At 34.6% G+C, this 27795-nt stretch overlaps 3 protein-coding genes and 3 long non-coding RNA genes across 12 annotated transcripts; 3 read left to right on the top strand and 3 right to left on the bottom strand.

Annotated features, from left to right (window-relative positions):
* Window positions 1-560: 560 nt before the first annotated feature.
* On the top strand, window positions 561-2495 carry LOC122294583 (protein rough sheath 2 homolog). Its single transcript, XM_043103458.1, has one exon. It carries the CDS (start codon window positions 1675-1677, stop codon window positions 2164-2166), a length of 492 nt encoding a protein of 163 aa, XP_042959392.1. The 5' UTR covers window positions 561-1674; the 3' UTR covers window positions 2167-2495.
* On the bottom strand, window positions 671-1531 carry LOC122301782 (dof zinc finger protein DOF5.4-like). The gene is made up of 2 exons (XM_043113163.1): window positions 1298-1531; window positions 671-1147 (listed from the first exon to the last, which is right to left on the bottom strand). Exons 1-2 carry the CDS (start codon window positions 1529-1531, stop codon window positions 671-673), a joined length of 711 nt encoding a protein of 236 aa, XP_042969097.1.
* Window positions 2496-13341: 10846 nt separating the features above from the next.
* On the bottom strand, window positions 13342-17293 carry LOC122300318. Its single transcript, XR_006239980.1, has 4 exons — window positions 17150-17293; window positions 15141-17068; window positions 14977-15032; window positions 13342-13588 (listed from the first exon to the last, which is right to left on the bottom strand). It is a non-coding gene; the product is annotated as an uncharacterized LOC122300318 (long non-coding RNA).
* On the top strand, window positions 13640-19621 carry LOC122300319. 3 transcript variants are annotated; one of them, XR_006239983.1, is made up of 4 exons: window positions 13640-14048; window positions 14149-14213; window positions 14308-14376; window positions 14998-19621. It is a non-coding gene; the product is annotated as an uncharacterized LOC122300319 (long non-coding RNA). The 3 variants fall into 3 exon arrangements; XR_006239982.1 differs by having other exon boundaries at window positions 13641-14048; window positions 14308-18794; window positions 19130-19621; XR_006239981.1 differs by having other exon boundaries at window positions 14308-19621.
* A 683-nt stretch (window positions 19622-20304) lies between these two features.
* On the bottom strand, window positions 20305-25987 carry LOC122300316 (alpha-amylase-like). 5 transcript variants are annotated; one of them, XM_043110869.1, is made up of 5 exons: window positions 25738-25987; window positions 22453-22607; window positions 22227-22356; window positions 20772-21577; window positions 20305-20651 (listed from the first exon to the last, which is right to left on the bottom strand). In XM_043110869.1, exons 2-5 carry the CDS (start codon window positions 22534-22536, stop codon window positions 20400-20402), a joined length of 1272 nt encoding a protein of 423 aa, XP_042966803.1. In that variant the 5' UTR covers window positions 22537-22607; window positions 25738-25987; the 3' UTR covers window positions 20305-20399. The 5 variants fall into 5 exon arrangements, with proteins under 5 accessions (XP_042966803.1, XP_042966804.1, XP_042966801.1 ...); XM_043110870.1 differs by having other exon boundaries at window positions 22453-22585; XM_043110867.1 differs by lacking the exon at window positions 25738-25987 and adding an exon at window positions 22790-22932.
* On the top strand, window positions 23165-25739 carry LOC122300320. The gene is made up of 3 exons (XR_006239984.1): window positions 23165-23301; window positions 24921-24986; window positions 25080-25739. It is a non-coding gene; the product is annotated as an uncharacterized LOC122300320 (long non-coding RNA).
* Window positions 25988-27795: the final 1808 nt, after the last annotated feature.

The following is a 27795-nucleotide window of genomic DNA, read 5'->3' as shown; positions in this document are numbered from 1 at the left end:
TAATTTTTTTAAATATTAAAATAAAAATTATATTATAAAAATTATATTCTAATAATATTTGAACTTTATAATATTTTTATTTAACTTTTTCTCTCGTTCTTTTTTAAAATTCCATAAAATATCTTAATTTAAACAATTTTATTACTATTTATAAATTATTTTATTATTATTTACAAGTTTCTCATCTCATCTTATTATATAACCAAATGAGGTTTAAGAAATCGTTCATGCATAGGCTTTGTCTTTAGTTAAGACTCCCAAAAGTCAAGAGTTGAATGAACAAATGTCGAAGAGCAAGTCACATATCTTTCTACAATAATAAGCGTCTATCGCGCTTCTACAGAAATGAACAGTAAATTCACACATTCCTTTTTTTTTCTTTCGTATTTATTGCATAGTTACTTTTTTTAACCTTTTGTTTTCTTTCTTTGTGTTCGTTTATATAAGGATGTTTTGGTCTTTAGTGAGGTTGTGTTAGTGATATTTTTTCATTCGTCTCTCTCTTCTCTCTTATCTCTTTGTCTCCGCTCTCCATCTTGCTGAACCTCTCTCTCTCTCCGTTTTTGAATCTATGTATTATTTTGTTTATAGATTTGATGATTTGTGATTTTTGTTTATAGAAGAGAAAAATATTACTCCGATTGGCTTGAAGATCGTGGTAATTTCAACTCTATGTCTTTTTGCTTTTCAACTCCTCCTCACCTATTGATGCTAAGCTAACCTGATCTTCGTTGGGTTTCCATCCTACAGTTTTATGGATTCTTTCCATTTTAACGGTCCAATTAATTCTATCAATTCCTCTTCTTCGTCGTATATAGCCTCCACAGAGCTTAGAGAGAGTGACTTGAGTCTCGAGAGTTTCTATCAGTTTCGAAACATGCAACGTGAGGGTTTTTGGATCGACTGTGGTGAAGATCTGAAAATGAGGTAGGGTTTCGTTGGGCTGATGAGCATCACCACGAGGAGCCAAAGCAGGAGTCTTTGATTGAGAAGATATCGGAGAAGATACCTGGCGTCGGCCATCATGATTCCTCGTCGTTGGATTCGGGCGACGAGAAGAAAAAGAGCAGCTCTTCTTCTTCTCCTCCTCCTTCTCCTTCTCCTTCGCCGATGAAGTCCAGTGCATGATCCAACGGCTACGATCCCACTGCACTTCACATCACCTTTTTGACCAAAAGACTTTAGACCAGATTCTCATCATTTCGTCTTGTTCCTTCCCGTCACCCCCAAAATGTATGGACGAACTCTGGTTGGGCGTGAGGGGCAGCAGGAAAGGGGAGGCTGGTAACGGGTCTACCTGGGAAGTAGTGGTGGAGGTCGTGACGGTGCAAGAGCGCTTGGCGTTCTTGCAGGAGCCGCCGCCAACGGGTATGTCTCGGAGGGTGCCGTCGTGAGTCCAGTAGCGGCGGCAGTTCTTGCAGAAGTGGCGGGACGGAGAGAAGTTGTAGTTGTTGTAGTAACAGAACTTGGTGTTGGTGGAGTTGCAGCGATAAAGAGAGCTATGAAGCGGCTTCTTGTTCTGTAGCCTCATCCTAGCGATCCTTTTCAAACTCTTTAAACTTCAAACATTTAAACCCTATGAGTTTCCAATTCCATTTCCTAAAATTCCAATCTCTATATCTCTTACGGACTCTCTCTTATGGACATGGATAGAAAAGATACACACGTGCATAAATGCCATTGCCATTGAAAACTGGCTGCAGGGATCAAGAGAGAGAGAAGGGGGGGACCAGTAGTGATCCCGGCCATCTCAAAAGCAAAAATGGTGTTGAAATGAAGGAGGGTCAGCGGTGGCAGCCAGAGGAAGACGCACTCCTCAAAGCCTACGTTAAGCAATATGGCCCCAAAGAGTGGAATCTCGTCTCCGTCCGCATGGGGCAGCCCCTCCATCACGACCCCAAGTCCTGCCTCGAGCGCTGGAAGAACTACCTGAAGCCCGGCCTAAAAAAGGGCTCTCTCACCATGGAAGAACAGTCCCTTGTCGTATCCCTCCAGGCCAAGTATGGCAACAAGTGGAAGAAGATCGCCACCAAGGTCCCTGGACGCACGCCAAAGCGCCTCGGCAAGTGGTGGGAGGTCTTCAAGGAAAAGCAGCTCAAACAACAGCAGCAGAACCAGAAGAAGAAGAACGGCAGTAATGCACCCGAATATGCACTGTACCGATGAGAATATTCTAGTTGTGGAATCTCCGGAGAAGGCCGCCCACTGCACTAACCAAACAGCTAATTGTACTAGCAACGACAAGACCCCAGTCGATCATGATCATGATAAATCGAAAACCAGGCTTAGTGATTGGGCCACCTTTGATCATTTGGTGGCATCGCAACTTAATGGTCAAGACGAGGCAGCCAAGCAACTCGCATCAGATATATTTAATTATAATAATATAATATAATTTTGCGTGATTTCTCATTCATCATCATGTCTTTAGCGTTCCAATTGTCAATGTAACATCAGTTGTCAATTGCATATATATATTTATATATAGTTAGTTAGGTTCTCTTAATTTTCTTTTGTCATTTTTTAAAAGATGTAAATTATATTTTATTCTCTCAAATAAGACTGATCTTTATTTTAAGATATTTGAGGCAGAAGACTGACATGATTTTTTAGGCTAAACAAGTACAGTTAGGGTTTATTTTTATGAGCAATGATGCACGTATAAACTTTTTTATAATTCTTTATATATTATTTTAAATTGAAAGTATTTTTATAAAAAGCGATGCTATTTTTATTAATTATTTTATAAAAATATATCTTATTTAAAATAGAATTACATAAAAAAACATTTTGAAAAAAAAATTATGTGTATCGTTTTTTTTTTTTTTAATAAGATCCCAAGAAAGGATTAAGATTATCCAATATGCACAAAAGCAGAAAATAAAAGTTATACGAAGAAAGAGAGACTTCCATGTCATGGGTCATCTCGTTTTGTTATTTTTTTTTTTTTTAAGGGATTAGGATGTTCTTCTTACTTTTTCTTTTCTTTTATTTCTGATATTATTTTTTCATAAAACTAACCTATCTAATAGTTCAGCATACTTTTTCTTTTCTTTTCTTTTCTTTCTTATATTACTTTTTCATAAAGTTAACATGTCCAATATTTCAGCATTAGTGTGGCCTTCCATTTGAAATCAATTATTGATGAAGAAATTAGAGAGCATGCTATTCAAATCTTGGCTCACCCCTCATGAAGATTTGGACCGTCGTATTCTTTTCATATATATATAATGCATGCATGTTATTCTTTCTTAAAGAAGAATCCAAAGCAATGAATTATTTACCTAAATTTATTTTAAAGAAAAGTGAATAAGGCACTAGCTAGGACAGGCGCCATCTATTTTTAAAATTAAAAATTAATTATCAACACTAACAATGGGAATGAAAGCTCCCTGCCCAATGACTTCAAAAAAAAGAAAGACACGTGATCATCGGTTCCACAAACTCTATGTTAGAAAATGATATTCCAGCTGTTGTGTATATATTATGGATGATTTTCTTTCTTTGTCAGAATTCTCAACTTTTCTTGAGAGAAAACGACATATATATATATATATATATATTATAGAAAGCCCCCTCCCATAATTAACGTAGCTTTATGTATTAGTGTTGGCTTTAGCACTTAAAAAGCAAAAGGCACGTTACATCATTCTGCCAGAAAGTCGTGGTTGTTAGACTTCAGGACCATTAATATATACATATATTTTCAAAGATGATAACAGAAAAGTTGATTTTTTTAGATACTCTCATAAAAAATAGATTATTCCTTTTTTTTTTATAATAATTTTACACCCCAAGTTTGAGATGATAGTTGTGCCCATGACATAGCATGCTTGTAGAGTTGATAATGTGATAAAAAATATACAAAACATGATGTTAACAATTATTATTTTGATATTTGAAAAAATTGAATTATTTATTATATTTTATATAAAAATTTTAAAAAAAATTATAATGATGAAATGATATAAATTGAGATGGTTAAAGCATTTCTTAAAATTTATCAGCATCAGTTTTTAGTAGTTCAGGAAAGTTCTTCAAGACTCGTGATATGCACATGACATGCTCACGCAGAATACACGGGTTCGATGTAATGGGTGAAGTATACTATATATGACCCAACAATCTAATTGACAATCCTAGCTTATGAGTGACTCATACGTTGTTGACTAACACTATAACCTTATTTTGGCCTATGATTGTTAAATTATGTTGTATCAATCCTTGTAAGCCTATTATATACAAGTCTCCCTCTAACCTTATTTCTTCACCATTTTGTTTCTTTTTATTTCGCACATATTAGACAGCACGGCATTCAGTTTTGGATTCTTTCCCGACAGCCTCATCCATTTTTCTCACCAAATCTAACTGCTCTCCTACCAAAAATCTCCACTCTCTATTTCTTTTATCTCAACTCTCACCCCAAATTATGTGCATAATTTATCCTTTCTCGTAAATTACCTTATTTTCTTCTTTAGCACCCGACAACTTTCCCACTCATTCTCAACTACTCCCAACCAAATAGGCAAAAATATCGAATTTTGTACATGCATGTTATTATCAAAATCCATAAAGAAATTGGGGTAGAAGTGATATTTGATCATGATATATTACTGATGAAACTAGAAAGTTTATAGTGATTCATTAATGAATATTATAAATGAGAATTTAATTCCCATCTAAAATAATTTGAACAATAATTAGATTTAATAGATAAATGAGAATAGTTACGAATATCTTGACGTCTAGATAACATATAAAACTATTTGTATATTTTGAAGAGATAGATGAATGAACATGTAATTGTGGAGCATTTTCGTAATCAATCTCTTGAATTTTAATTATAATTGTTATATTTTGCATGGAAAGAAAGAGGAAAATTTAAAACAAAATGGCCCAGGCATAATATATATAATATGTATTAGAAAATAGTGAAGGAGAAAAGATTGATAAAATGGAGACTCATACACGTCATATATCTATCGTATTAAAATACTGAAAACAAGTCGTATTTCAAACAAGTCGAGCATCCAAACAAGTCGTAATTCACCAAAAAGTAAAACCGAAAACCGCTTTAAGGACACCTGGTTTTCATTTGGTGGGAGAGAATCCACTTCTCAGCACAAATACATTGCGTGTGGGTTTCCCTTGTGTGTATTGTCACATACACAAACCTCCCACATTCCTCTCACGAAATAAAAGTGTTCTCCATTGACCCACCCAGACTCCTATCATTTCGCTCCTCAACTTCTCTTTCCTCTCACTTATTTCTCTACTTTTTTTTGCCTTATCTCATAGAATTTGCATGTGGGTTTCCGTTTTTGTTGATAAAGATCTGTACGAAGAGATTTTGGCCATTGTCTTCTTTGGTTTTCTCTTTTTTGCTCTATTTGGAAGGTTTTCTGATGGAAAACGGTACGAATTCGACCTCCCGGGATTTTTTCAGCTATACCCATGTCTAACATCTTCGGTTTTTGTGGTAAACTCTCGATTGCCTTAGAAAAATATAAATGATATACTTTAAGTATTCTTCTAAATAACATACTTAGTAAAGAATTCATCAAAATTAAACCGTTAACCTCTCTCTCTCTCTCGTGATAATGCTCTATAGTATCAGCTAGGTTGTAATCAATCTTGTACTCTTGTTGTAATATTGTTCATATATTAGTAAGAAATAGTAATTTTTAGCGATAAGAATGCAAGACTTATTCCTAAAAATTAGTTTGTCTCACATGTTTGCAAAAAGCTTGAAAAACAATAAATGATAAAGCAAATGATCCAACGAAAGGTGTCTTAAAAGTCCAAAAGTAGGAAAGAAGAAAGTTACATTTATAATTTTGGATAAGCACAAGATTCCCCATATATCATGATGCGACTAACATTAAAAAATTACACTGAAATGGGAAAAGCTAATTCACCTAAGCGAAGATAATCATTGACCTTAATCCACTACTACTATTCACCACTCCATTCCATACATCAATAATTGAGGTGCTGCTATGCTATGGGAAACAGTTTTATAATATGAAAAGGAATATATGAATAAATAAAGAAACTTGGTAGTGGAACGGATGAAGGAAGAAGAGCAGATAGAAAGTTTGGTACAGCGAGGCACGTACGTATCTTACGATCGAGTTTATATGAGTAATTAGACTCAATATTTGATATATAGCTAAGCTGCCTAATTAATTTTTGTTCAAGTTTGGTTTGTTTATTAAGTAGACGGAGTTGATATATATATATATAGTTTGATTTGCTTAGAAAGTTAGCTGGCTAGGCACAATTCAAGGATCCTCACTAGCTAGCTAATTAATTTTACTGATCCCTAGCTGGCTGCTCCATTAATATATTAATTGATGAATCAACCGAAATGCTATATATATAATAATTCCAATCTTTTTAATGGATCCAAAGATACGTACATGCCTTGCTGTACCCAACTTTCTATGTGCTCTTCTTCCTTCATCCGTTCCACTACCAAGTTTCTTTATTTATTCATATATTCCTTTTCATATTATAAAACTGTTTCCCATAGCACAGCAGCACCTCAATTATTGATGTATGGAATGGAGTGGTGAATAGTAGTAGTGGATTAAGGTCAATGATTATCTTCGCCTAGGTGAATTAGCTTTTCCCATTTCAGTGCAGTTTTTCAATGTCAGTCACATCATGATATATGGGGAATCTTGTGCTTATCCAAAATTATAAATGTAATTTTCTTCTTTCCTACTTTTGACTTTTAAGACACCTTTCGTTGGATCATTTGCTTTGTCATTTATTGTTTTTCAAGCTTTTTGCAGACATGTGGGACAAACTAATTTTTAGAAATAAGTCTTGCGTTCTTATCTCTAAAAATTACTATTTCTTACTAATATACGAACAATATTACAACAAGAGTACAAGATTGATTACAACCTGGCCAATACTATAAAGCATTATCATGAGAGAGAGAGAGAGAGAGAGAGAGAGTTAGGCACTTTTGTTTTTCTTTTTCAGAGATAAGATTGATTGAGGTTGTCTGTATGAGAAAATTTATGTGAAAATTTAAAAAGATTATAATAATAAAATGAAAATTTTGAATTGAAAAGATGAAAATTTTAAGTCGAGAGATGTTTACCAAACCTGCCCTAAGTTTCCGAGGACATTATTGATTACGAAAGTTGTACTCCTTGTATTCTCTCTCATTTGAACCATTTCAAGAAAATGGAATTAGATGTCCACCACATTATCTGACCGACGAAAAGTGTGGTTAAGAAATTTATTATGTATTTCATCGTTAAATTTTTGCAAATTGTAGGCTTGGAGTTACACTTTTATCTTTGTTTTTGCAGGGGATAGATTGGCTGAGGTTGTCTGTCTGAGAAAGAGGAAATACTGAAAACTCAGAAGAGCTGAAAGAAGTGGTTAATCTTGCAAAATTAAGAGGTTCTTATTAATTTCTTCCTTGATCACTTATTAATGCATCCAATAAATTACTTTTAATTGGTCACAAAATTTTTATTTACTTGTTCACGATATATGTGTGTTAACGTTACCTTGAAAATACTTTCAAAATTGGTCGGAAACTTTGTAAATACTTGTTCATGATGTTCATGAATATAATGAAAATATCGGCATCTACTATATATCTACAGTTGGTTAAATCAATTGTATATGGACGACACAATTTAATATAAAAAAAAAAAAAACATGTTGGTATATAGAAGAATAGCTTTTTGCTTTTAGCTGTCTCGATGTAATAGTGCTCGACATGAATTTTTTATTTTATTTTTTACATTTTTGGATAATTTAATTAAGATATCTTATTCCTTGAAAGTCGGAGAAAACATTATTACTATTAGAGAACAGATCTGTGAACTATTTTAGAGAGCGAGAGAGAGGTTTTTAAAAATATTTATTTTCTCTAAATAAAGCAAAATTATTGTTCTTGGTCGAGCCCTTTAATTGCTTGTCTTACAGACAAAAATATTGAATTTAATATACTAAGGTGGGTGGAAAGTTTATATCGACAATGGTGCAATCACTGATGATTTTAACAATTTTGATGACACATTGTCTAAAAAGTGACTTTAGTCATGTCCAACAAATGGGCTTCTTTTATTCATCACTCTCAATATTGTTATGTTAAAAATTATAAATTATGCAATTAACTCCATTTTTTCTTCTGTGGAAGATATAATATTATTCCACTTCGATCTTGTATGATTATTTTAGGAAATCTGGTTTTTTTGTTTGTTTATAACGAATTGATGCATGCCGATCCAGTCAATAATCAAATTTTTATGCTGTTTAATTATAATTAGTGTTAATCTCATAATTAAAAACTAATATAAAAAATGGGTAACTTTCTTGATTTGCATGCATGAATATATGCATAAAATAGTATAGTAGTAGTACTAGAGATAGGTAGGCGTGGAAAGCATGATAATGAGCCGCTCATTAATTGAATGTGTTAGGAGGAGTATGGACTCTGGACCCCAAGAAAAAGTAATTATAAGGATCATGACAATTAAAAATAAAATACAAAAAAGAAAAAAAAAACTAGAAAAGAAAAAGTAAAAGATCCAAGAATAAGGAGTATATTTACAAAAAAGGCCTTAACGTACCATGCCTCTCTTGAAATTGAAACCGAGGCAGTGGGGACCCATGCATCACCCCATCGACTTCTTTAAATAAATTATTGAACTAAGTTTTAATATATTAATTTCTAGACTCCATCACTCTAAATAATTTAGTTTGTATGAAAAAATAATAATTTAATAAATAAATTAATTGAGTGTCAATATATTTAACTAGTAATTAATTCTCGAATTTGTATGACTAAATTAAATTGAGTGATCATGATCAGTAGGTGACCCACGAATTTCATAGTGGGGAATCTAAAACTTAATCATGCACCAACTATCAATTAAAGTTAATTAAATGTTTATTAATTACGTAAGCTTGAAATTAATTAAATTAATATGCTCTTATTCGAATTGCATGGATGATCTGTCTCATCTTCAACAACAACAATGAGACACCACACCCACCAGAGAAATGAGAAATAATTTAAACCAATAAAGGAATTAAAAGATGCAGGCCGGCAGCTAGGGCAGTACTACTACTGCTGCTTAATCATGTCATATAGTCGCAGAAGATAGACTTGCAAACGCTGTACAACGTGTAGGGGTGGGACCTATATGCCTACGCGTTCGAGGAAGAGGTGAGTTTGGTTTTTAGGAATCCGGGCATGGAGGACGACCCCACTTGTATATATATGTATATCAATTTTCTCATGGATGTTGATGTCTATCAGTATTAAAACTAGCGTAACTTTGCATAGAAAGTCAAAGTTTGAACAGCTGAATCGGGTTAGGTAGCTGTAGATCATAAACAATTAAAGAAATGAAATTTAAGAGATCGGTACCACTTCATTTTGTTGTTAAGCAAAAGCTACCACAGGAATTATAGACGTGAGAGACTCGAAGTTAGGATCAGGTTGATCATCCAAGTGGTGCTTGCTGTCTTATAATTTTCATAAAGATAGATTAAAACTCTCATTTAGCAGTTGAATAGTGTAGAGACTTTTAGTGAGAGAGTAGTTAGATTTGATTAGAAAATAGGTGAAGCTGTCGGGAAAGAATCCAAAATTAATTGACGTGTTGAATTGAAGATTGTAAAAAATTAATGGAAACCGTTCAGTTATTTTTCTTTCTCTCTCATTTTCTATCTTTAACTTAGAAGTTTAAGCACAATTTTTATTTTTTATTTTTTTATTTTTTGCAATCTTTAATCAATCATAATTAATGTTTTTATATTTTTTTGTTAAGACTAAATACCAATACTATAATTGAATGATTAATTAATAATTAACGGGTAGGGTAATGTATTAAATATGATGTTATATCATGTTGATGGTGTTGCGAGTAGAGTAGTTAATCTAGGGATCTAACAGGTCAAAGACATACTTAGTCGAGCATCCAAAAAGTCGTAATTCACCAAAAAGCAAAACTGAAAACCGCTTTAAGGACACCTGGTTCTCATTTGATGGGAGAGAATCCACTGCTCAGCACGAATACATTGCGTGTGGTTTTCCCTTGTGTGTACACAAACCTCCCACATTCCTCTCACGAAATAAAAGTGTTCTCCATTGACCTACCCCGACTCCTATCATTTCGCTCCTCACCTTCTCTTTCCTCTCACTTATTTTCTCTACCTTTTTTTGCCCTATCTCATAGAATTTGCATGTGGGTTTCCATTTTTGTTGATAAAGCTCTGTACGAAGAGATTTTGGTCGTTGTCTTCTTTGGTTTTCTCTTTTTTGCTCTGTTTGGAAGGTTTTTTGATGGAAAATAGTGCGAATTCGACCTCCTGGGATTTTTTCAGCTGTACTCATGTCTAACATTTTCGGTTTCAGTAGTAAACTCTCGATTGCCTTAGAAAAACATAAACGATATATTTTAAGTGTTCTTCTAAATAACATACTTAGTAAAGAATTCATCAAAATTAAGTCGTTAACCTCTCTCTCTCTCTCTCTCTCTCTCTCTCTCTCTCTCTCTCTCTCTCTCTCTCTCTCTCTTTATAACAAGAGCGGTGGCCCTCTATTTTAGACCAGACAACTTTGATCCGTAGGATTTTTACAGGTCTTCTGTAGCTGTCAGGCGCTGCATAGCTATGACACTACATTGCTCTTCTGTAGTTGTCAGGCATCGCAGCTATGATACTACATTGCTCTTCTGTAACTGTCAAGCACCGCAGCTATGATGTTACATCACTATTATTTCTTGTAGAAAAATACTTCACAAAAGATATTGTGAAGTAATAGAGAGATACTTTGTTATAATTTTCTCTATAAAAGAATTATTCTGTTCATCTTCTTTCGCATCTCATCTTCTTCACTTTTCTGAAATTAGTCTGCATTCTTACTCTGCAATCTCTTTCTGCTTTCTCACTTTGCAATGACTCAACAATTTTCTCATAACTAATATATGAGGTATTCTGCACCTCGTTCACTAGTTGTTTCTGCTTCTTCCGTAGGTGCTATAATGCAATACAATAATGATCTGACTAATAAGTCAGATAATGAAATTATCTACGAGCTTGTGAGTCTCGGTACCCGATACTCATCAACCATTGTCGCATATTCTCAGCAACTACAATCCAGGACTGGTGGGGTTAACAAACTCAACGAGAATATTTCTATCCTTCAGCGGCTTCTTCTAGAGTCCAACATGAAGATAGAATCACTAAAGCAAGAAAACAGAAATTTAAAATCTTTACTTAAATCTTCTTTTCGAGTACCTACTCCTTTAGATAGGAGGGGCATGCAAATTTTTGAACAGCAAGAACATTTAAGCAATGAGGCGAAGAGTCTCAAATTTCTGTAATTTTGCTTCAAGATAATAAAATAATTCTTTACAAATATTCATATTTGTGTTTCTATCTTCTGTTAGATATTCTATGTGTTCCATTTTATTTTTCCTTTAATAATGCACATTTTCTTACAAAACCGTAATATGAATCTGAAATGCTAATTGTATTTAAGAGATGGTATTTTAGATCTAATAATTTCATTCATCTCCCCCATGAATGTTCTCTAAATCCCAACTGAAGCTTCTCATTTTACAAATTTTTTAGTTACAATTCACTTGTAAAATCTTTGCTTGTTATTTGGGAAAATTCCAGGGGATCAAGATATCAACAATCATGACAGTGTTGCTGCTCTCCTTCTAAATAGGTTGATTCACATGAATAACCTCAGTTGCTTCAGTATACTGAATGAGATGTACTTATTTCTTCTATTCTTTATTTTAGGGCATTTCATCCCTCTCTTACTTGCTATTGAGCGGTACATAACGGTGTTGTTAATTGCTGAACGTGTTGGTTGTGCCAGCGTCACAGACGATGGACTTGCAAACGCTGTACTACGTGCAGGAGTGAGACTCGTACGCCTATGCATTCGAGGAAGAGGTGAGTTTGATTTTTAGGAATTCGGGCATGGAGGACGACCCCACTTGTATATATATAAATTTTCTCACGGATGTTGTTGTCTATCAGTATTAAAACTAGCGTAACTTTGCATAGAAAGTCAAAGTTTGAACAGCTGAATCGGGTTAGATAGCTACAGATCATAAACAATTAAAGAAATAAAATTTGAGGGATGGGTACCACTTAATTTTGTTGTTAAGCGAAAGCTACCACAGGAATCATAGATGTGAGGGATTCGAAGTTGGGATCAGGTTGATCATCTAAGTGGTGCTTGTTATCTTCACATACGTTTTTTTTATACATGGGGGGCGTTGTCATCTTGTCATTTTGTATGATTGCTAAAAGATTAGACACCGCAAATATGTAAATAATATATGTATATATATATATATATATATTTATATATAGGACAATGCCTTATCTTCTTGGGCTGCAGTTTAAATCGTCTATGTCAATGGTCTGATCATTAGAAAAAGTAGTTGAAATTAACAGTGCCGGATCAACTTCAGTTTCACTCGAAATCGAAACTTAAAATATAGAAAATCAGTCGGCAAGAGCAGAAAACAACGACAAATTAGGAAAAAAATAGACATGATTAAGAATAAAAAATTTTTAAAAAATCGGCCAACCACTATAATGAGTTGATGCCTTAGTTGTCGTTAACCTTGATTCCACTACTATTACTATATCACTCCTAATCATCCCTCCCCACCATTAATTAATTAATTAATTTTTAAATTTTCAACTATTAAGGATAATAGTATACTGCACTTGCAAACTAGCTAGCTACCTAATAACATCCAGCTGTATGCATATATGTATGAGTTTAATATTTATTTTTTCATTAGATATAATATTTTTTTCTTTATGCTAAAGAAACGTGCCTTGCACCTTGAGTGCTAACTAGTATTATTATATATATATATGTATATATCACAGTCCGTGTCCACTGTTGCCGGGTTCCGAAATGGACACTTGACAATTAGACATTAGATTTTCATGACATGCAGCAGGCCCAAATGAACAACAGTTCCCAGAGCCCTTTTTTTTTTTTTGTTTTTTGGTCAGTGTTAATGACTTCAACATCAAGGTCACACATCAATATCTTTCTGCATTTGCTTGGTGGTCCCGAAAATTTTCTAATAATTTAGTGGTTAAAAAAATATATATATATATATACACACTAGTAATAGAGCAACGTACGAGACACGTTTATCCGGTTGGAAGAAAAAGCAATTTACCTATATATAAAAGCCCGCTGTAGAAGCAGATAATAGTACTAGGCCTGCAACATGACCCGCCCAAGTCATTTTTGGGTCCGACCCGACCCAGTCGTGTCTGTCACAAATAAACCGACCCGGGGAAAACCCCTGCTTTTAACATTTTTTGAAATGTTTTCATAGTTTTATCACCCACCTCATATAATTATCATAAAAATAGTACAAATGAAAAAAATAATACAATACAATTACAGTAAATCTTTACAAATTGTGAAGCACACAAAATGACAGCAATAATAGAATTGTTCTTGGATCAGCTAACATGGCCACCATGTGCAGACTATAAGCGTTGAGTCACTCCTCATCAATATAAATAAAACTTGATTTTGGATCAAACTCTGAAAAAATGATTATTAAATGATATAAAAATAGACAACATGAAAAAGTTTAAAAATAAGTAAGAAATATGTCCTAGAAGATTGCTAAAAACACTAGGCAAAGCTCAATAGCATTTCAGATATTCTACATGATACAGCAAATCAGAGACTCTGTTCTTTATATATCGCATGGAAAGCATAGCATAGTACAGAAATGCTTTCAACACAAAGAAACATCACGGGGGTTATATTTGATATTTCCTCTGCATACTTTTCTACTAGAAAGAAGACGACGAAATAGTATGTTATTTTGACCAGTTTTTGGCTTCATGGGTTGTTTGTTTTGTATGTTTTGCAGAGTTCAGGAAGAGGGAAGAGAGAGAAAAACACCCAGAAGGAAGAAGATCAGAAACCAAAGGAAGTTGTTCATGTTAGAGCTAGAAGAGGACAAGCTACTGATAGTCACAGCTTAGCAGAAAGGGTAAATCTTTACACCACCTTCCCCCCAAAATTATCATAGAATTACTTACTTATGATTTGAAAGTGATTTTGGGGTTGATGAATGCTTTGTTTTCAATCAGCTTAGAAGAGGAAAGATCAATGACAGACTCAGATGCTTGCAAGACATTGTCCCTAGATGCTTAAGGTAAAGAAAACAACCAAATTTTAGAACAAAATAGACGATAATTATAGTTTATTATTGGGTTAAAATTAAAAAATGCATGCATTTTGGATTACAGAGCATGGGAATGGCAGTGATGCTGAATGAGATAATTAATTATGTCCAGTCCTTACAAAATCAGGTCGAGGTGAGTCAAAATTATAATCACCTATTTGCCTTTCAAGTTACAATTAAGGATTAATTTGATATATTTTTACATTTCTTTGAATTTGTGTTTAGTTCCTTTCTATGAAGCTTACAGCAGCAAGCTCATTTTATGATTTCAAAAGGAAAGCACACACAGAAATGCTAGTTGTCTCTGACTATTCGCGATAAATCTAGATCCTAGAGGGTTGGCAATTTGCTGCATTAAACTCCAGCTAGGTCTCTTTACTAGAGAAAACAAAAAATACAAAATTGCCGAAGGTTTCAGGATTAGAACCCAATAAAACTAAGCAAGACCGCTGGGAGGGAATAACTCATTACATTTAAAAAAATAATTCAGATAAAAAAGAATCGCACCCATTATCTTTCTTTTTCCAAAAACTTAACCAGCAAACACAAAAATTGCAACACAGGGAAACAACTTATACAGATTGAATAAGCAAAATCATACCCAACGCAATAGTATAAAAAAAAAAACATTTAGCTAAATTCAGCAGACTGTACAAAACATTGAACTACGTTTGGTTTCTAAGAAAATCCAAGAAAGTAGAAGAATTGTATGCAAAGACAGAAAGAGACATACCATTTTTGCCTCGTCTTGCAGGAAAGCTTGTAGGGCAGAGGACCGGAGCGATAAATCTAGATCAAAGGTTCAATTTGAAAGTTTGCAGTCTTAAAGAGTTCCAAAGTAGAACGAAAGAGCAGCCATGAACTCAAACCCACAATGCACTGACAAAAGTAGCTTACCGTGGACGGTGGATGGAGTTGGACTGCTATGGTGAGCTGCGAAGGAACGACTGCTTGGTGAGCTTCAAATGGAGAGACTTGGTTTTCTGCATGCATGATCAGGGAGAGAGAGAGAGAGAGAGAGAGAGAGAGAGAGAGAGAGAGAGAGAGGTCTAGGATTTGGAAGTTGGAATGGAGTCATTGGGCTGCTCTTTCGCCAGTTAAACAGCAGGTTGGATGATTTCCAACCCATTGTTTAGTTGAACCCATATTTAATGGGGCGGGCTGGACGGATTTATTGAACAGGTCGGGTTATAGCGTTTTTTTTTTTTTTTTTTTTAATTTTAAAACAAGGCCTAAATAGTACAACTTGATTAAGAAATGTATTCATTACATACAACACAAAGGTATTGATACTAAAACTGTAATAGCTTAAGAACATGTTGAGAAAAAAAAAAAAAAGCTTAAGAACATGGCAAATGATTTTGTGCATAATTATTTCAATTCTATCAATATAAAACTTTAATGAAATAGTTATGTATTCACAACACAGTATAACTCTCTACAGATGACATAGAATTGCATCTCATTGAGTACAAATCAATAGCCATCCACCTAGATACAAGAGAGACATCCTTTGTGACCTGAAGCAATAGAAAGAAAATCACTTGATGCCATCATCTACTTCAGTAGCAAAAGCACAGTGAAATTGAAGCATTGGTTTGTATCATAATCTGTGCTAGCACATTTTAAAGGAAAAAATTCTTTAGCAGAACACCACCCAAATTAAACTCTTAAAACGTAGAATAACAAAGACAGCTTCCACCACGTTATGTGACTTTCCAAGATATCACAAACATTACATTAATGTAGAGAATTGGTTCTAACAGTTATGTCTGCTTTAAGCAAATCAATATTGATAATAAAATGAGACAGCATACGTATACACATCTTAAATTGGAAGAGAAAAAGGATATTTACACCACCTACATATTTTAAAACGTGAAACAAAGATACAAGCTCTTAAAGTTTTTTTTTTTAATCGGTAAACAATTTTTTATTGATTAAAAAAAATAGAGCTCTTCAAAATAATGTAGAGAATTACCAACTATTCCAAAAACTGCTCAGATCATTACTAATCAAAATAAGGAAGGAGAAATTACAGTTTTCTCCATTAATTTTGTGATAAGCAATAAGATTTTCCTTGTAAGTGCAAAAGGAAAATCCAAGTACCATGAGATGTGTAAAAGAAAGTTGCCAAGCAAGAAATAGACAAAGAAAAAGATACAAGAAAATCATGGTAACTAAGCCCATTAAAACCTATGGAAGCTGTCAAAGGAGGAGAGTGTTGAGAAAGAAAGTATTCAACTACTCCATCATGTATTCACAGTCCTCAAAATGTTTTCATTCTTTTCTCACCAATTACCCCAACTAATGCATGTAGGAACCATTTTCCACACAACTGAAATTTGTTGGCTACCACCTAAATCCTAATCCTCTTAAAAGGGTGAAAAAGATCCACTATGCCTCTTCGTTAATATCAGGGGAACATTTCAGAAATTAATTGCGTGCAGACAGTTTTCTTTTTCAATATATTCCCGTTCAAAAGAATGACACGGGCCTTCTCTACAATGTTTCTAGTATGTTGTCAAACCATGATCCTACAGGACCATACACTACATCTACATTCAGAAGGTCAGTAATATACACCATGCAAGCTTAATCAAGGGAAAGATATCATCTCATACAAAGGAAATCATTTGGAAGAGGAACAATTATAAACATGTTGAAGATATTATCACAAAGAAGCAGGATAAATTAATTTCACAGATAAAAAATTTTAGACAACTTACCTTTGCTGTTACATTCGGATTTCCATCTCTATCACCTCCCATCCAAGACCCAAACTTAATTAGTGTGCAAGTTAACGAAAGAGGCCTTCCAGTATGCTGTGAGGGAAAAAGTACGAGTAAGAAAGAAAATCTATCAGAAAAAAGTGTAACAAAAACAGTAGCTACCAAACACGCAACCTTCTTTAAGGCATTGCTGAGAAGGCATTAGCAATGTGGTACAGCTTTCCAAGCGGACTGCTCCACAATGTTCAAGCCTGGGATAATAAAATGAACAGGTGCAGCTACGTTTATAGGATTTTACAGAGAAACAGAACATGTGGTATATAACAATTCTTAGCTTCTCGTAGCTTCCGGCCCTGGCTTCTTCAGTAGGCGTAGGTTTGTAGCACCTAAGCTCGTCTGTCTGCCAGATTGAAGTTATTTCTCTCAACTACAAAAACAAGACTGAATCTGTGACTCACATGCCATATCAAAGTTTTGTCTCTTACCTACAAAAGCCGTATACAATCTGAGAATCAAATAAATGCAAGAATTCCACAATTTTTCTCCACATTATCTTATAGATACAAGCAGTACCCCCACCCACCACACACTGACACACTTGGAAAAGAACTTTAGGAGGGATGCTATGCCAATAGGAAAACAATGCCAGATCTTCGATCAGCATTTCTCGATCTTTATGTAGTCTAAGAGACGCTAAAAGGAAAGGCAACGTTAGAATAAAAGAAAACCCAAAACGATATTAAGATATAATATTTCAATGTGCTTATATTGTAATGTGTGACGATTAATTTGTGTGGGATGTACATTAAGAACAAATTCAACCTCCTACAGAACAATCATTCCAACATCAAGAACAATAATGGACAATAAAAAAAGATAAAATCTAATCTTGCCATAACAGAAGCTCTATTCTAACAATTTTCCTAGCTGAGGTTAGTGGAGTAATGCAGTTTCTAGACTCCCAAATGACATTTTTTTTTTCTTGCCAAAGGAAAAGAAAATAAACAACAAGTTGTAATTTTTAAGAGTTCATTCTTCTATAGTGTTGCTTATCAAGACAAAGTAATCAAGAAAAAAAAAAAAAAAAAAGAGAAGCAGAAGCCTAAGAACCAAAAAAGAGACCTGATTGCAAACTGTATCATAAAGCTCATCTGGGGAAACTCCACCATGCACCAGCTGATTAAAAATGTCGTCACAAGATTTTGATAGAGCGCCACACTTTGTACCTTACGAACCCTGCAGATCCTACCACTCTCTGAATTAAACTGAGAAATTCAACTCATCAAATTTTTTAGGAATCAAGAACAAAACGAAAAATCTTTCAGTAGCAATGCTTTAACCACTGGTGGAAAAAGTTAAGAGGAAGGTAGCAGGGTGGAAATGGAAGCTGTTTTCATCTGGTGGTAAGCTTGTATTATTAAAACAGGTCTAGTCTTCAATGCCTATGCATATACTCCTGAATATACACCCCAAAAAGGTTATTAATCAGCTTCATCAGGTTTTCTCAACCTTTTCCATTTCAGACTCTCTGAAAGTGCATGGAAAATTAGTGAAGGCAAAATAAACTTATGGTCAGAAAACTGGAGTTGAGAAGGATCTATATGATTCATTCAGACGGGTTATTCAGCTGTACAACCTGCTCTATTGTAAAAAGATCTCATTGAAGGTGCCCGCTGGAATGTAACTTTATCGAACCAGCATGGAGGCAGTTGATTAGCGCAGGAAGTATCCAAATTCCCCATTTCTTTGAGATTAGGAGCAGATCAGAGTCTGGAAACACACAAAGGAAGGGAATTTTACCATGAAATCTGCTTGGCAGGTATTGGAAAAGCATACCTAGATTTTTTGCGAGCCAAAGTAATTTGATCACTCTTAAGTATTTGTTTGGAGATTAGCATTTGATGCTATATCTATTGATGCAATTATCAGAAGATGTGACATTCCATTAGTTTCAAAATGTCATTGCTATAAATGGCAACTAATATTGAAAATATTGAGCGCTTATTTGCTGAAGGAGATTAAGCTTGTTGGTATGGGAGCATTTTACTGCAATCCTTGGTTTTTCAAATTTTTCATTACTATAGAAAGACAGGTTTTTGAGATGGCGATCAAGCTTCTATTTTGGTTTTCATAACTCCTGTTTTTACTTTACAGGGGACATATGGCTAGCTCGAAATGCAAAATGGTAAGGAACCTGTGGCTGCAGCAGTAGTTCAGAAGATAAAACTTTTGCTTTTGTGTAATTGAGTATAATGGCCCCATTAAGCCACCTCAGCAGCTTCGATTTCATGCTCAGATCTCTCTACAGGTTCTGGGTAGTAATCCTATTGAACTCTGGGTTAAGAGACCTTTAACAGTGACTTGGCAGCCTCTTTCTGGACATTTAAAGTTTAGCATTGATAGGTCTTCTCTTGGAAATCCTGGAATGGTAGGATGTGGTGTTGTGTTGAGGAATGCAGATAGCAAGCTTATTTTTGCATTTTCACTTTATTTGGGAAATGGAACTAACACACTGGCAGAGTTGATGGCATTGAAACAAGGTTTGTTGAATTGTTTACAACTAGACTATTCGAATATTCTCTTTGAAACTGATTAGCCATTGTTGTTCAATGGTTTCATAATTTCACTCCACCTTGCGATTTTTCATATTTGGGGGGACATTCTTGGATTCCAGCAAGTGTTAGATTATTCTATACAGCATTCTTATCGAGAGGGTAATTTTGTGGCTGATCATCTTGCAAAGGTAGGAGCTTCAACCATCTCAGCCTATTCATTGGCTGATCAGTTGCCATCTTTGGCATTGAGGGAATGTAGGATGGATGTTAAGAGAATGCCTTGATTCAGTCACTTTTATCTGATAGCATGTTAGCATTTGTTCTTTTGGTTTGTAGATTTCAACTGCAGTTAATACAGGGTATAGACATAGTTTTTTCAAGGCCTTGGTTTTGTTGGGATTTCTTGTATCCTCCAAACTTTACTTGTAAGAGGTATTTATCTGTCAAAAGTGAGGGTTATCAATAAAATGGGGTATCGCCGTTTTCTTTTTAAAAAAAAGCATTGCTTTAATTATATTCTCTCTATCTATCTCCCGCATTACGCTCTGCATTCCAGATGCATGCACACAAGGAAAACCCAAAAATCATGTAGAATGGAGCTTAATTGCCATAATGCTAGCAATATGTTTTACCCTCCCAACACAAGCATGCTCCTCACATATCAGGACTGCAGGAATACCCCATGCGTGCCTATGATCATGCTCCTCACAGATGCTTCTCACTAATGTCGGCCTCACACACAAGTGACCGGAGACCTACTAATAAGGGTTTAGATTGAGCAGCTCAAGGGCGGCCAGACTTTATTCTACATTAAAGTATTAGTAATAGAGCATTATGACATTGAATAAGCACAAATACATTACTATTCTTCACTTTTTCTCCCACACACAGTAATCTTTGCCAGAGGTAGAAACTTGGAAGTTTGAAGGAATGAGATTTCCAAGATCCAGCTTTGGCCCAATCTTCATGATGATCTTGTCATCAATCCCAGCTATATATAAATCACCATCGGATGCTAGTATGCTCACAATGCTTCTGGTATTGATCCCATTCTTCGACCTAATTGCAGTCAATTTGCTTATTTCCTCCTTTAAACCCCAATCAAAGAAATGATCATAGAACTGCAAAGCATAAAACAATCACTTTTGGTCAACAAAGCTGGTATGATGGTATGATACCATTATTAATTATTAGCCATCTTCAGAACAAAAAATTATACGAATAAATAAGATGGAAATTACAATGGTTGGGGTGCCAGGATGAGTTAGAATGTAAACATATCCCTGCATGACTTTATCGGAGGGGAATGGCCACATATTTTGAGTAGACCCTGTGTCATGGTTGTCAATAAATGTCACAGCACTTTCTGGCTTTATTCCAATCAATCCTGGTGGCTTTCCGTTGGAGTCCTTTAACCTCCACAGCTCCCCTTCCACAGCTGCTTGCAGAATTCCTTTGGTTGTGAAATCAAATGCAGTGACAGCCCCACCCGCAGACCTAACCCATTCAGCTAGAGCACCACGATGTGCATCCTGGTTGGGATTAGGTTTCCCATCATCTCCATAGGCAAGAGAATTCCAGTTTTCCCCTACTGCAAAATCTGGCTTGGTTTGTTCCATATAATTTTTTGTAATACTAGGGGCATAGCCCTTCACAAAATCAAATCGCCACCCATCATATCCAATCTCAGTCTTGAGCCAATTCATCCATTCTGACAACTCTTTCTGTACCAGTGGATTAAGATGATCAATGTCAGGTGCAGGGTCATAGCTCTCTCCACTGTCAGGATTCCCAGTACCATCTGAATAGGCTGTGTCATCCTTGCAAATGAAGGATGGACCCCAGTCAAGACGTGCATCTGGAGTCCCACCTTCAAAGATGCACCAAATTCCTCTGCCATCTCGCTTCTCAGCAGTTCTATGATTTATCACTATATCAGCAACGGCTTTAATTCCCTTCTCATGTAGAGCCGCAATCAATACTTTCAGTTCATCCTTAGATCCATATTTTGAGGCATCAAGATCATATAGCCTTCCCGGCAGGTATCCTAGAATATAACGAGTTTAGATTGAGCATCTCTTAGCTACTCTATTGTCAAAAAACCAAGCAGAGGATCATATAGATGATAAAAATAAACATTTAATTTTTGGCTGTCTGTAGCTCAACGTCTTATTTGTATGCACGCTGTTGTTGTTTGCATGTTACTTGAACAATCATATTTCCATGAGAATCAAATATAAGTCACAAAGCAGATTGGAAAAACTTCAAGTAGGCCAACCCAAAAGCAATTAACCCAACCGGCAACCCAAATTCAGACCACATACTCAATTTTCTAGCTAGAAAAACAGATTCAGACAACTCGTTCGGTTTAGCACATAAAAATTCTCATCTTAAACTCAAAATTCTCATCTTATCATTACAACTTTCTCATATCCCTTTACAAAATATAATAAATAATTCAACTTTTTCTTAACTTTTTCGAATCCTAAAAAAATAATAATAATAAAATATAATATTTCAATATTTCATCTTAAAACTCAAAATTCTAATCTCAAAATTCTCTATTACCAAACCGAACCTAAACATGGCATCATTTGTAAAACAATATGTGATCAAATAAACCTGGGACTACAAAGTGAGGCCAAACTGTGACCAGTTATGAAATGAACTTGGCAAGAACAAGAAATTGGAGATACCCTGGGGAGCAACAGATTGAGAGGGAGGAGGAAGCCAGACATGAGTGATTCCAGCATTAGCCAAATCATGAACAGAGTTCTTCAGTGAATTGTACCATCCTCCTTTATTACTCGATTCCCAATTGAACCCCTATCATACCATATGATTATAAACAATTATTACGATGCATGAATGCAGATGGATAGAAGATACAGAAAGAGAAAGAAAGTGGGTTGTATGCCATGCCTGAAATAGCAAGGCCGGGGCTGCGAAGGAGTGACATAGAGAGATAAAGAGGCAGAGGAAGCAGAGGAAAGTCTTAAGCTTCATGTTGTTTCGTTGGAGTTGGAGGCCGTCTGGTTTGGAATTCCACCGGGCGCTGAAATTACACGTATGATGCTCTGGACGTCAAGGGAAGACATTAAAGAAATAAAGACGAAGAAAAATCAAGTAGATCATGGAAGAATGAGCAAATATTGGCAAAGAAAAACGAAGGAAGAGAATGCGAGACTATAAATTTTTTGACCTAGAATAGAGTGCAAGCAATTTTGTTCAAAACTCTCGCTTTTCTGGGCTTTCATACCTTACTCCTGTCTTTTCCTAAACGACATATCCACCGCATCTTCGTTTTCGTCTTCGTCTTCTTTATTATGAGGACAGCCGGAATGTTTGACGTTTGCAAAGGATTATTAGAAAGTGAGAACAGGTGAAGAGGGTCAAAGTTTCATAAAGGGATAAGAATTTACAGTACTACATACAAGCGTCTTGGCGGACCAATCTGCGCACGCCACGTCAAGACTTACTCCCTGTTCCAGCGCCAATTAGACCAGCAACTTGAAACCATACTAAGGTGCAGCATCTCGACAGAAACGAAACGGGTGTTGTCTAAATCAAATTGGCGCCGGCGAAATAGAGTGCCGCAAAAGAGAAAATAGACATAGGGAAAGAACGTGAACTCACCGACTGCGCACTCTCAGTCTGCGACTCAACCCTCTCAGCTCTCCTCGCTCTCTGTTGCCAGTTCATCAGCCCCCGCCGCGTACTCCCAGTCGAAGCTCCTCACCGCTATTACATTCCGGAATTTCCCAATGCAAGGTAATCCGTGAATTCCATTTTGATTTTGCACTTTTCTTTCTTTTCGTTTGGATTTTGTCTGGGGTGTTTCATTTCGTAATCGATGAATTGGTTGGAATTGGTGTTGAAGAGCAGAAGAAGCAGAGGCATGCTACTTTGGTTCTCAAGTAGTTCTGGGTTTAACAACTGGCTTTTGGGTTTCCAAGTACTTCTAATTTGAGCAGACATTTCTTTGCGCATTTTCTTCTGTGGATTTTCGATACCGATCTGAGTTGTCGTGGGATGCTGATACCCTGACAAAGAATACAGGGACCCTATTTTAGAAAGAATTTTCTTGCAATATAGTTCGTATACTTGGCAAAATTCGCTATTTTAACCACTTTCTAACGTTTTTCATTGGGGAGATGGAGATGAGTATAGAAATGAGTACTTGGTAGCAACAGCTACGAGGGTGTTTGATTAAAGAGTTTTGCAAGTCCATATTAATCTGCGTATCAATACCGATTCCTTCATATTTAAAATTTAAATTAGTATTATTTTTAATAAAATCTACTTTTTAACCAATCACAATAGATTGGTACACATATTAGTACATAATTGTGTTTGTAACTAGATTTTTTCTTCATTAAAACTCACGTTTTATTAAACAGTACACGTAGATTGGTGCGCAATCGGTCCCCCAACTTACCTTCATTCATACTTTTCTAAGAATTTAATCCAATAGTTTATGTGAATCAAACCACAAGAATTCAATGATGAAAGCACTTTCAAATTTGGTGGCAATTGGCAAAAAAGATCATGCAACTTTAGTGTCAAGGTCTTCACATCATTTATTGTATACGAAATACATTGAAGAATAATATTGTTAAAGACTTTGACGATTTCTCATTTTTCTATTGAGAAATGATCTTTAAGAGTTTGAGTGTACAAATTCTATGTATTTATTTTGAAAAAAAATCAGTAAATTTAAAATTCCTGATAAGACTCTCTTTTTAAGATGAGTCTCATAGTGTTTCAAACGGAGTGTGGGATGATTGAATACTCTAAAATTGTAAATATAATATAATATTTTTTTTTCCAATATATGCACAATGAAATATCAGTTAAAATCTCTATCAGTTTAAATTAGATACAATAATGAGTTATGCGCACTCATTTTGAAAAAGAGAGATTTACTATTAAAAAATTAATTCTTTTATGTAGATCCCATATGACACTTGCGTACTATATGACTACAAGGGTCCGGCTACTATGCCGCCCCAAATGTACCGCTGGGCGGTTAAATTTTTTTTTTTTTTTTTTCATTTTTCATTTCACATTTTTTTAATCACTTTCTTAATCATTAAGTAAAAAAAAAAATACATCAATACATTTAAAATCACTTTCTTAATCATTAAGTAAAAAACAAAAAAAAAAAAAAAATTTTTTTGCCCAGCGGTCAACCCGAGCGGTCAACCGCAGGCGGCATACAAGCTTTATCCATGACTACAAATATCATTTATATAGCCTTGCATTTTTCTAGATCTTTAGTATATTGAGATTGTTGTATACAAGAGGGTTTTGGGCATATATTACTACAAATTACTTATTTATGATTTGAAAGTGATTTTGGGTTTGATGAATGCTTTGTTTTCAATCAGGTTAGAAGAGGAAAGATCAATGACAGACTCAGATGCTTGCAAGACATTGTCCCTAGACGCTATAAGGTAAAGAAAATGACCAAATTTTAGAACAAAATAGAAGATAATTATAGTTTATTATTGGGTTAAAATTAAAAAATGCATGCATTTGGATTACAGAGCATGGGAATGGCAGTGATGCTGGATGAGATAATTAATTATGTCCAGTCCTTACAAAATCAGGTCAAGGTGAGTCAAACTTATAATCACCTATTTGCCTTTTAAGTTACAATTAAGGATTAATTTGATATATTTTTACATTTCTTTGAATTTGTGTTTAGTTCCTTTCTATGAAGCTTACAGCAGCAAGCTCATTTTATGATTTCAAAAGGAAAGCACACACAGAAATGCTTGTCGTCTCTGACTATTCGAGATAAATCTAGATCCTAGCGGGTTAGCTATTTGCTGCATTAAACTCCAGCTAGGTATCTTTACTAGAGAAAACAAAAAATAAAAAATTGCAGAAGGTTTCAGGATTAGAACCCAATAAAACTTAGCAAGACCGCTGGAAGGGAATAACTCATTACATTTAGAAAATAATTCAGATAAAAAAGGATCACACCCATTATCTTTCTTTTTCTAAAAACTTAACCAGCAAACACACAAATTGCAACACAGGGAAACAACTTATACAGATTGAATAAGCAAAATCATACCCAACGCAATAGTATAAAAAAAACAACATTTAACTAAATTCAGTAGGTTGTACAAAACATTGAACTGCGTTTGGTTTCTAAGAAAATAGAAGAATTGTACGCAAAGACAGAAAGAGACATACCATTTTGACCTCGTCTTGCAGAAAAGCTTGTAGGGCAGAGGACCGGAGCGATAAATCTAGATCAAAGGTTCAATTTGAAAGTTTGCAGTATTAAGAGTTCCAAAGTAGAACGAAAGAGCAGCCATGAACTCAAACCCACAATGCACTGACAAAAGTAGCTTATCATGGACGGTGGATGGAGTTGGCTAGGGGTGAGTTCAATCCGGTCCGGTCCAGTTGGAGGAGGTTTTGTGGACTGAACCGGACCTATTCGGTCCAGGGTTTTCCCACCTTGGACCGGACTAAACCCTGGACCAGACCGAGCTCCCTAAGGGTCGGGACAGTCCATTTGGTCCACCCTTGACCTTTTTTTTTTTTATTTTTAAAATCCCATGACATTTTGTTTAATACTTATATAATTATATTGTGATATATTTCATATATATACTTATAGTATACTATTATATATATATATATTAGTAATATGCTAATACTATTAGTCTATTAGTATATAGTAAATTAATAATAGTTATTAACTTATTTATTATAACTAATAATACACTAGTACTAATACTATAACTAATAACTATATGTATTAATAGTATAACTATTTTCTATATTATTAGTATTAATAATATTAGTATTAGTTATAGCTATAAAACCTATATTAGAATTGAGAGTCTTAGACTATATAATAGACTAATAGTATTAATAGTAGACTAATAGTATAGCTATATATTAGTATTAGTTATACTGTTATAGTGATTTAGTATATTATATTTTCTATGTTATAATTTATACTATAACTCTTATAATATGTTAATATATTAATATGTACTAGTACTATATATTATAGTTATACATTAAAGAATATAATAATATATTCATACTAAATATATAGTTATAACTATATTAGTATAAGTATTAGTATTACTTATAGTATTTAATATAACTATATAGTCTATATTAGTATAACTATAGTATATTATAATATTAGACTATTAGTATTATTTTTTTTAATACCATATTAGATTATTAGTATTAGTATAAATATTAGTATTAGTATATAATTATAAATATTAGTATTAGTTAAAAATTATATAATTAATTTATAAAATTATTTATATAAATAATATATATATAAATTATATATATTTTTTTCATTCGGTCTAGTCCGGTCCGGAACACCCCTGGACCGGGATCAGACCGAATGAGTTCGATCCTTCCAAAATTGGACCGGACCGAATTGGGTCCGGTCCGGTCCAGACCAGCCGAATCTCACCCCTAGAGTTGGCTTGCTATGGTGAGCTGGAACAACTGCTTGGTGAGCTTCAAATGGAGAGACTTGGTTTTCTACATGCATGATTGGGGAGAGAGAGAGAGAGAGAGAGAGAGAGGGTTTGGAAATTGGAATGGAGTCATAGAGCTGCTCTTTCGCCCGTTAAACAGCAGGTTGGATGATTTCCAACCTGTTGTTTAGTTGAACCTGTATTTAACGGGGTGGGCTGGACAGATTTATTGAACGGGTCGGGTTATAGTGTTTTTTCTTAAAAAAAAAAAAGGCCTAAATAGTACAAGCTTGATTAAGAAATTTATTCATTACATACAACACAAAGGTATTGATACTAAAACTGTAATAGCTTAAGAACATGTTGAGAAAAAAAAATAGCTTAAGAACATGGCAAATGATTTTGGGCATAATTATTTCAATTCTATCAATATAAAACTTTAATGAAATAGTTATGTATTCACAACACAGTATAACTCTCTACAGATGACACAGAATTGCATCTCATCGAGTACAAATCAATAGCCATCCACCTAGATACAAGAGAGACATCCTTTGTGACCTGAAGCAATAGAAAGAAAATCACTTGATGCCATCATCTACTTCAGTAGCAAAAGCACAGTGAAATTGAAGCATAGGTTTGTATCATAATCTATGCTAGCACATTTTAAAGGAAGCAATTCTTTAGCAGAACGCCACCCAAATTAAACTCTTAAAACATAGAATAACAAAGACAGCTTCCACTACGTTATGTGATTTTCCAAGATATCACAAACATTACATTAATGTAG

The sequence above is a fragment of the Carya illinoinensis genome, chromosome 2 (assembly GCF_018687715.1).
Source record: "Carya illinoinensis cultivar Pawnee chromosome 2, C.illinoinensisPawnee_v1, whole genome shotgun sequence".
Taxonomy (NCBI): domain Eukaryota; kingdom Viridiplantae; phylum Streptophyta; class Magnoliopsida; order Fagales; family Juglandaceae; genus Carya; species Carya illinoinensis.
The sequence above is the reverse complement of the archived record's forward strand: the minus strand, read 5'-3'. Positions and strand labels throughout refer to the sequence as shown.

What these genes read in the sequence shown, in the direction of transcription:
- LOC122301782 (XM_043113163.1), bottom strand. Translation starts at nt 1,531, where the DNA reads ATGAGGCTACAGAACAAGAAGCCGCTTCATAGCTCTCTTTATCGCTGC. An exon ending in CCTCCACCACTACTTCCCAG is followed by an intron (nt 1,148 to 1,297) that starts GTAGACCCGTTA and finishes TGTGAAGTGCAG; the next exon opens with TGGGATCGTAGCCGTTGGAT.
- LOC122300316 (XM_043110866.1), bottom strand. Translation starts at nt 22,787, where the DNA reads ATGAAAGCCCAGAAAAGCGAGAGTTTTGAACAAAATTGCTTGCACTCT. An exon ending in CCCCGGCCTTGCTATTTCAG is followed by an intron (nt 22,357 to 22,452) that starts GCATGGCATACA and finishes ATGGTATGATAG; the next exon opens with GGGTTCAATTGGGAATCGAG. An exon ending in TCAATCTGTTGCTCCCCAGG is followed by an intron (nt 21,578 to 22,226) that starts GTATCTCCAATT and finishes GTTATATTCTAG; the next exon opens with GATACCTGCCGGGAAGGCTA.
- LOC122294583 (XM_043103458.1), top strand. Translation starts at nt 1,675, where the DNA reads ATGCCATTGCCATTGAAAACTGGCTGCAGGGATCAAGAGAGAGAGAAG.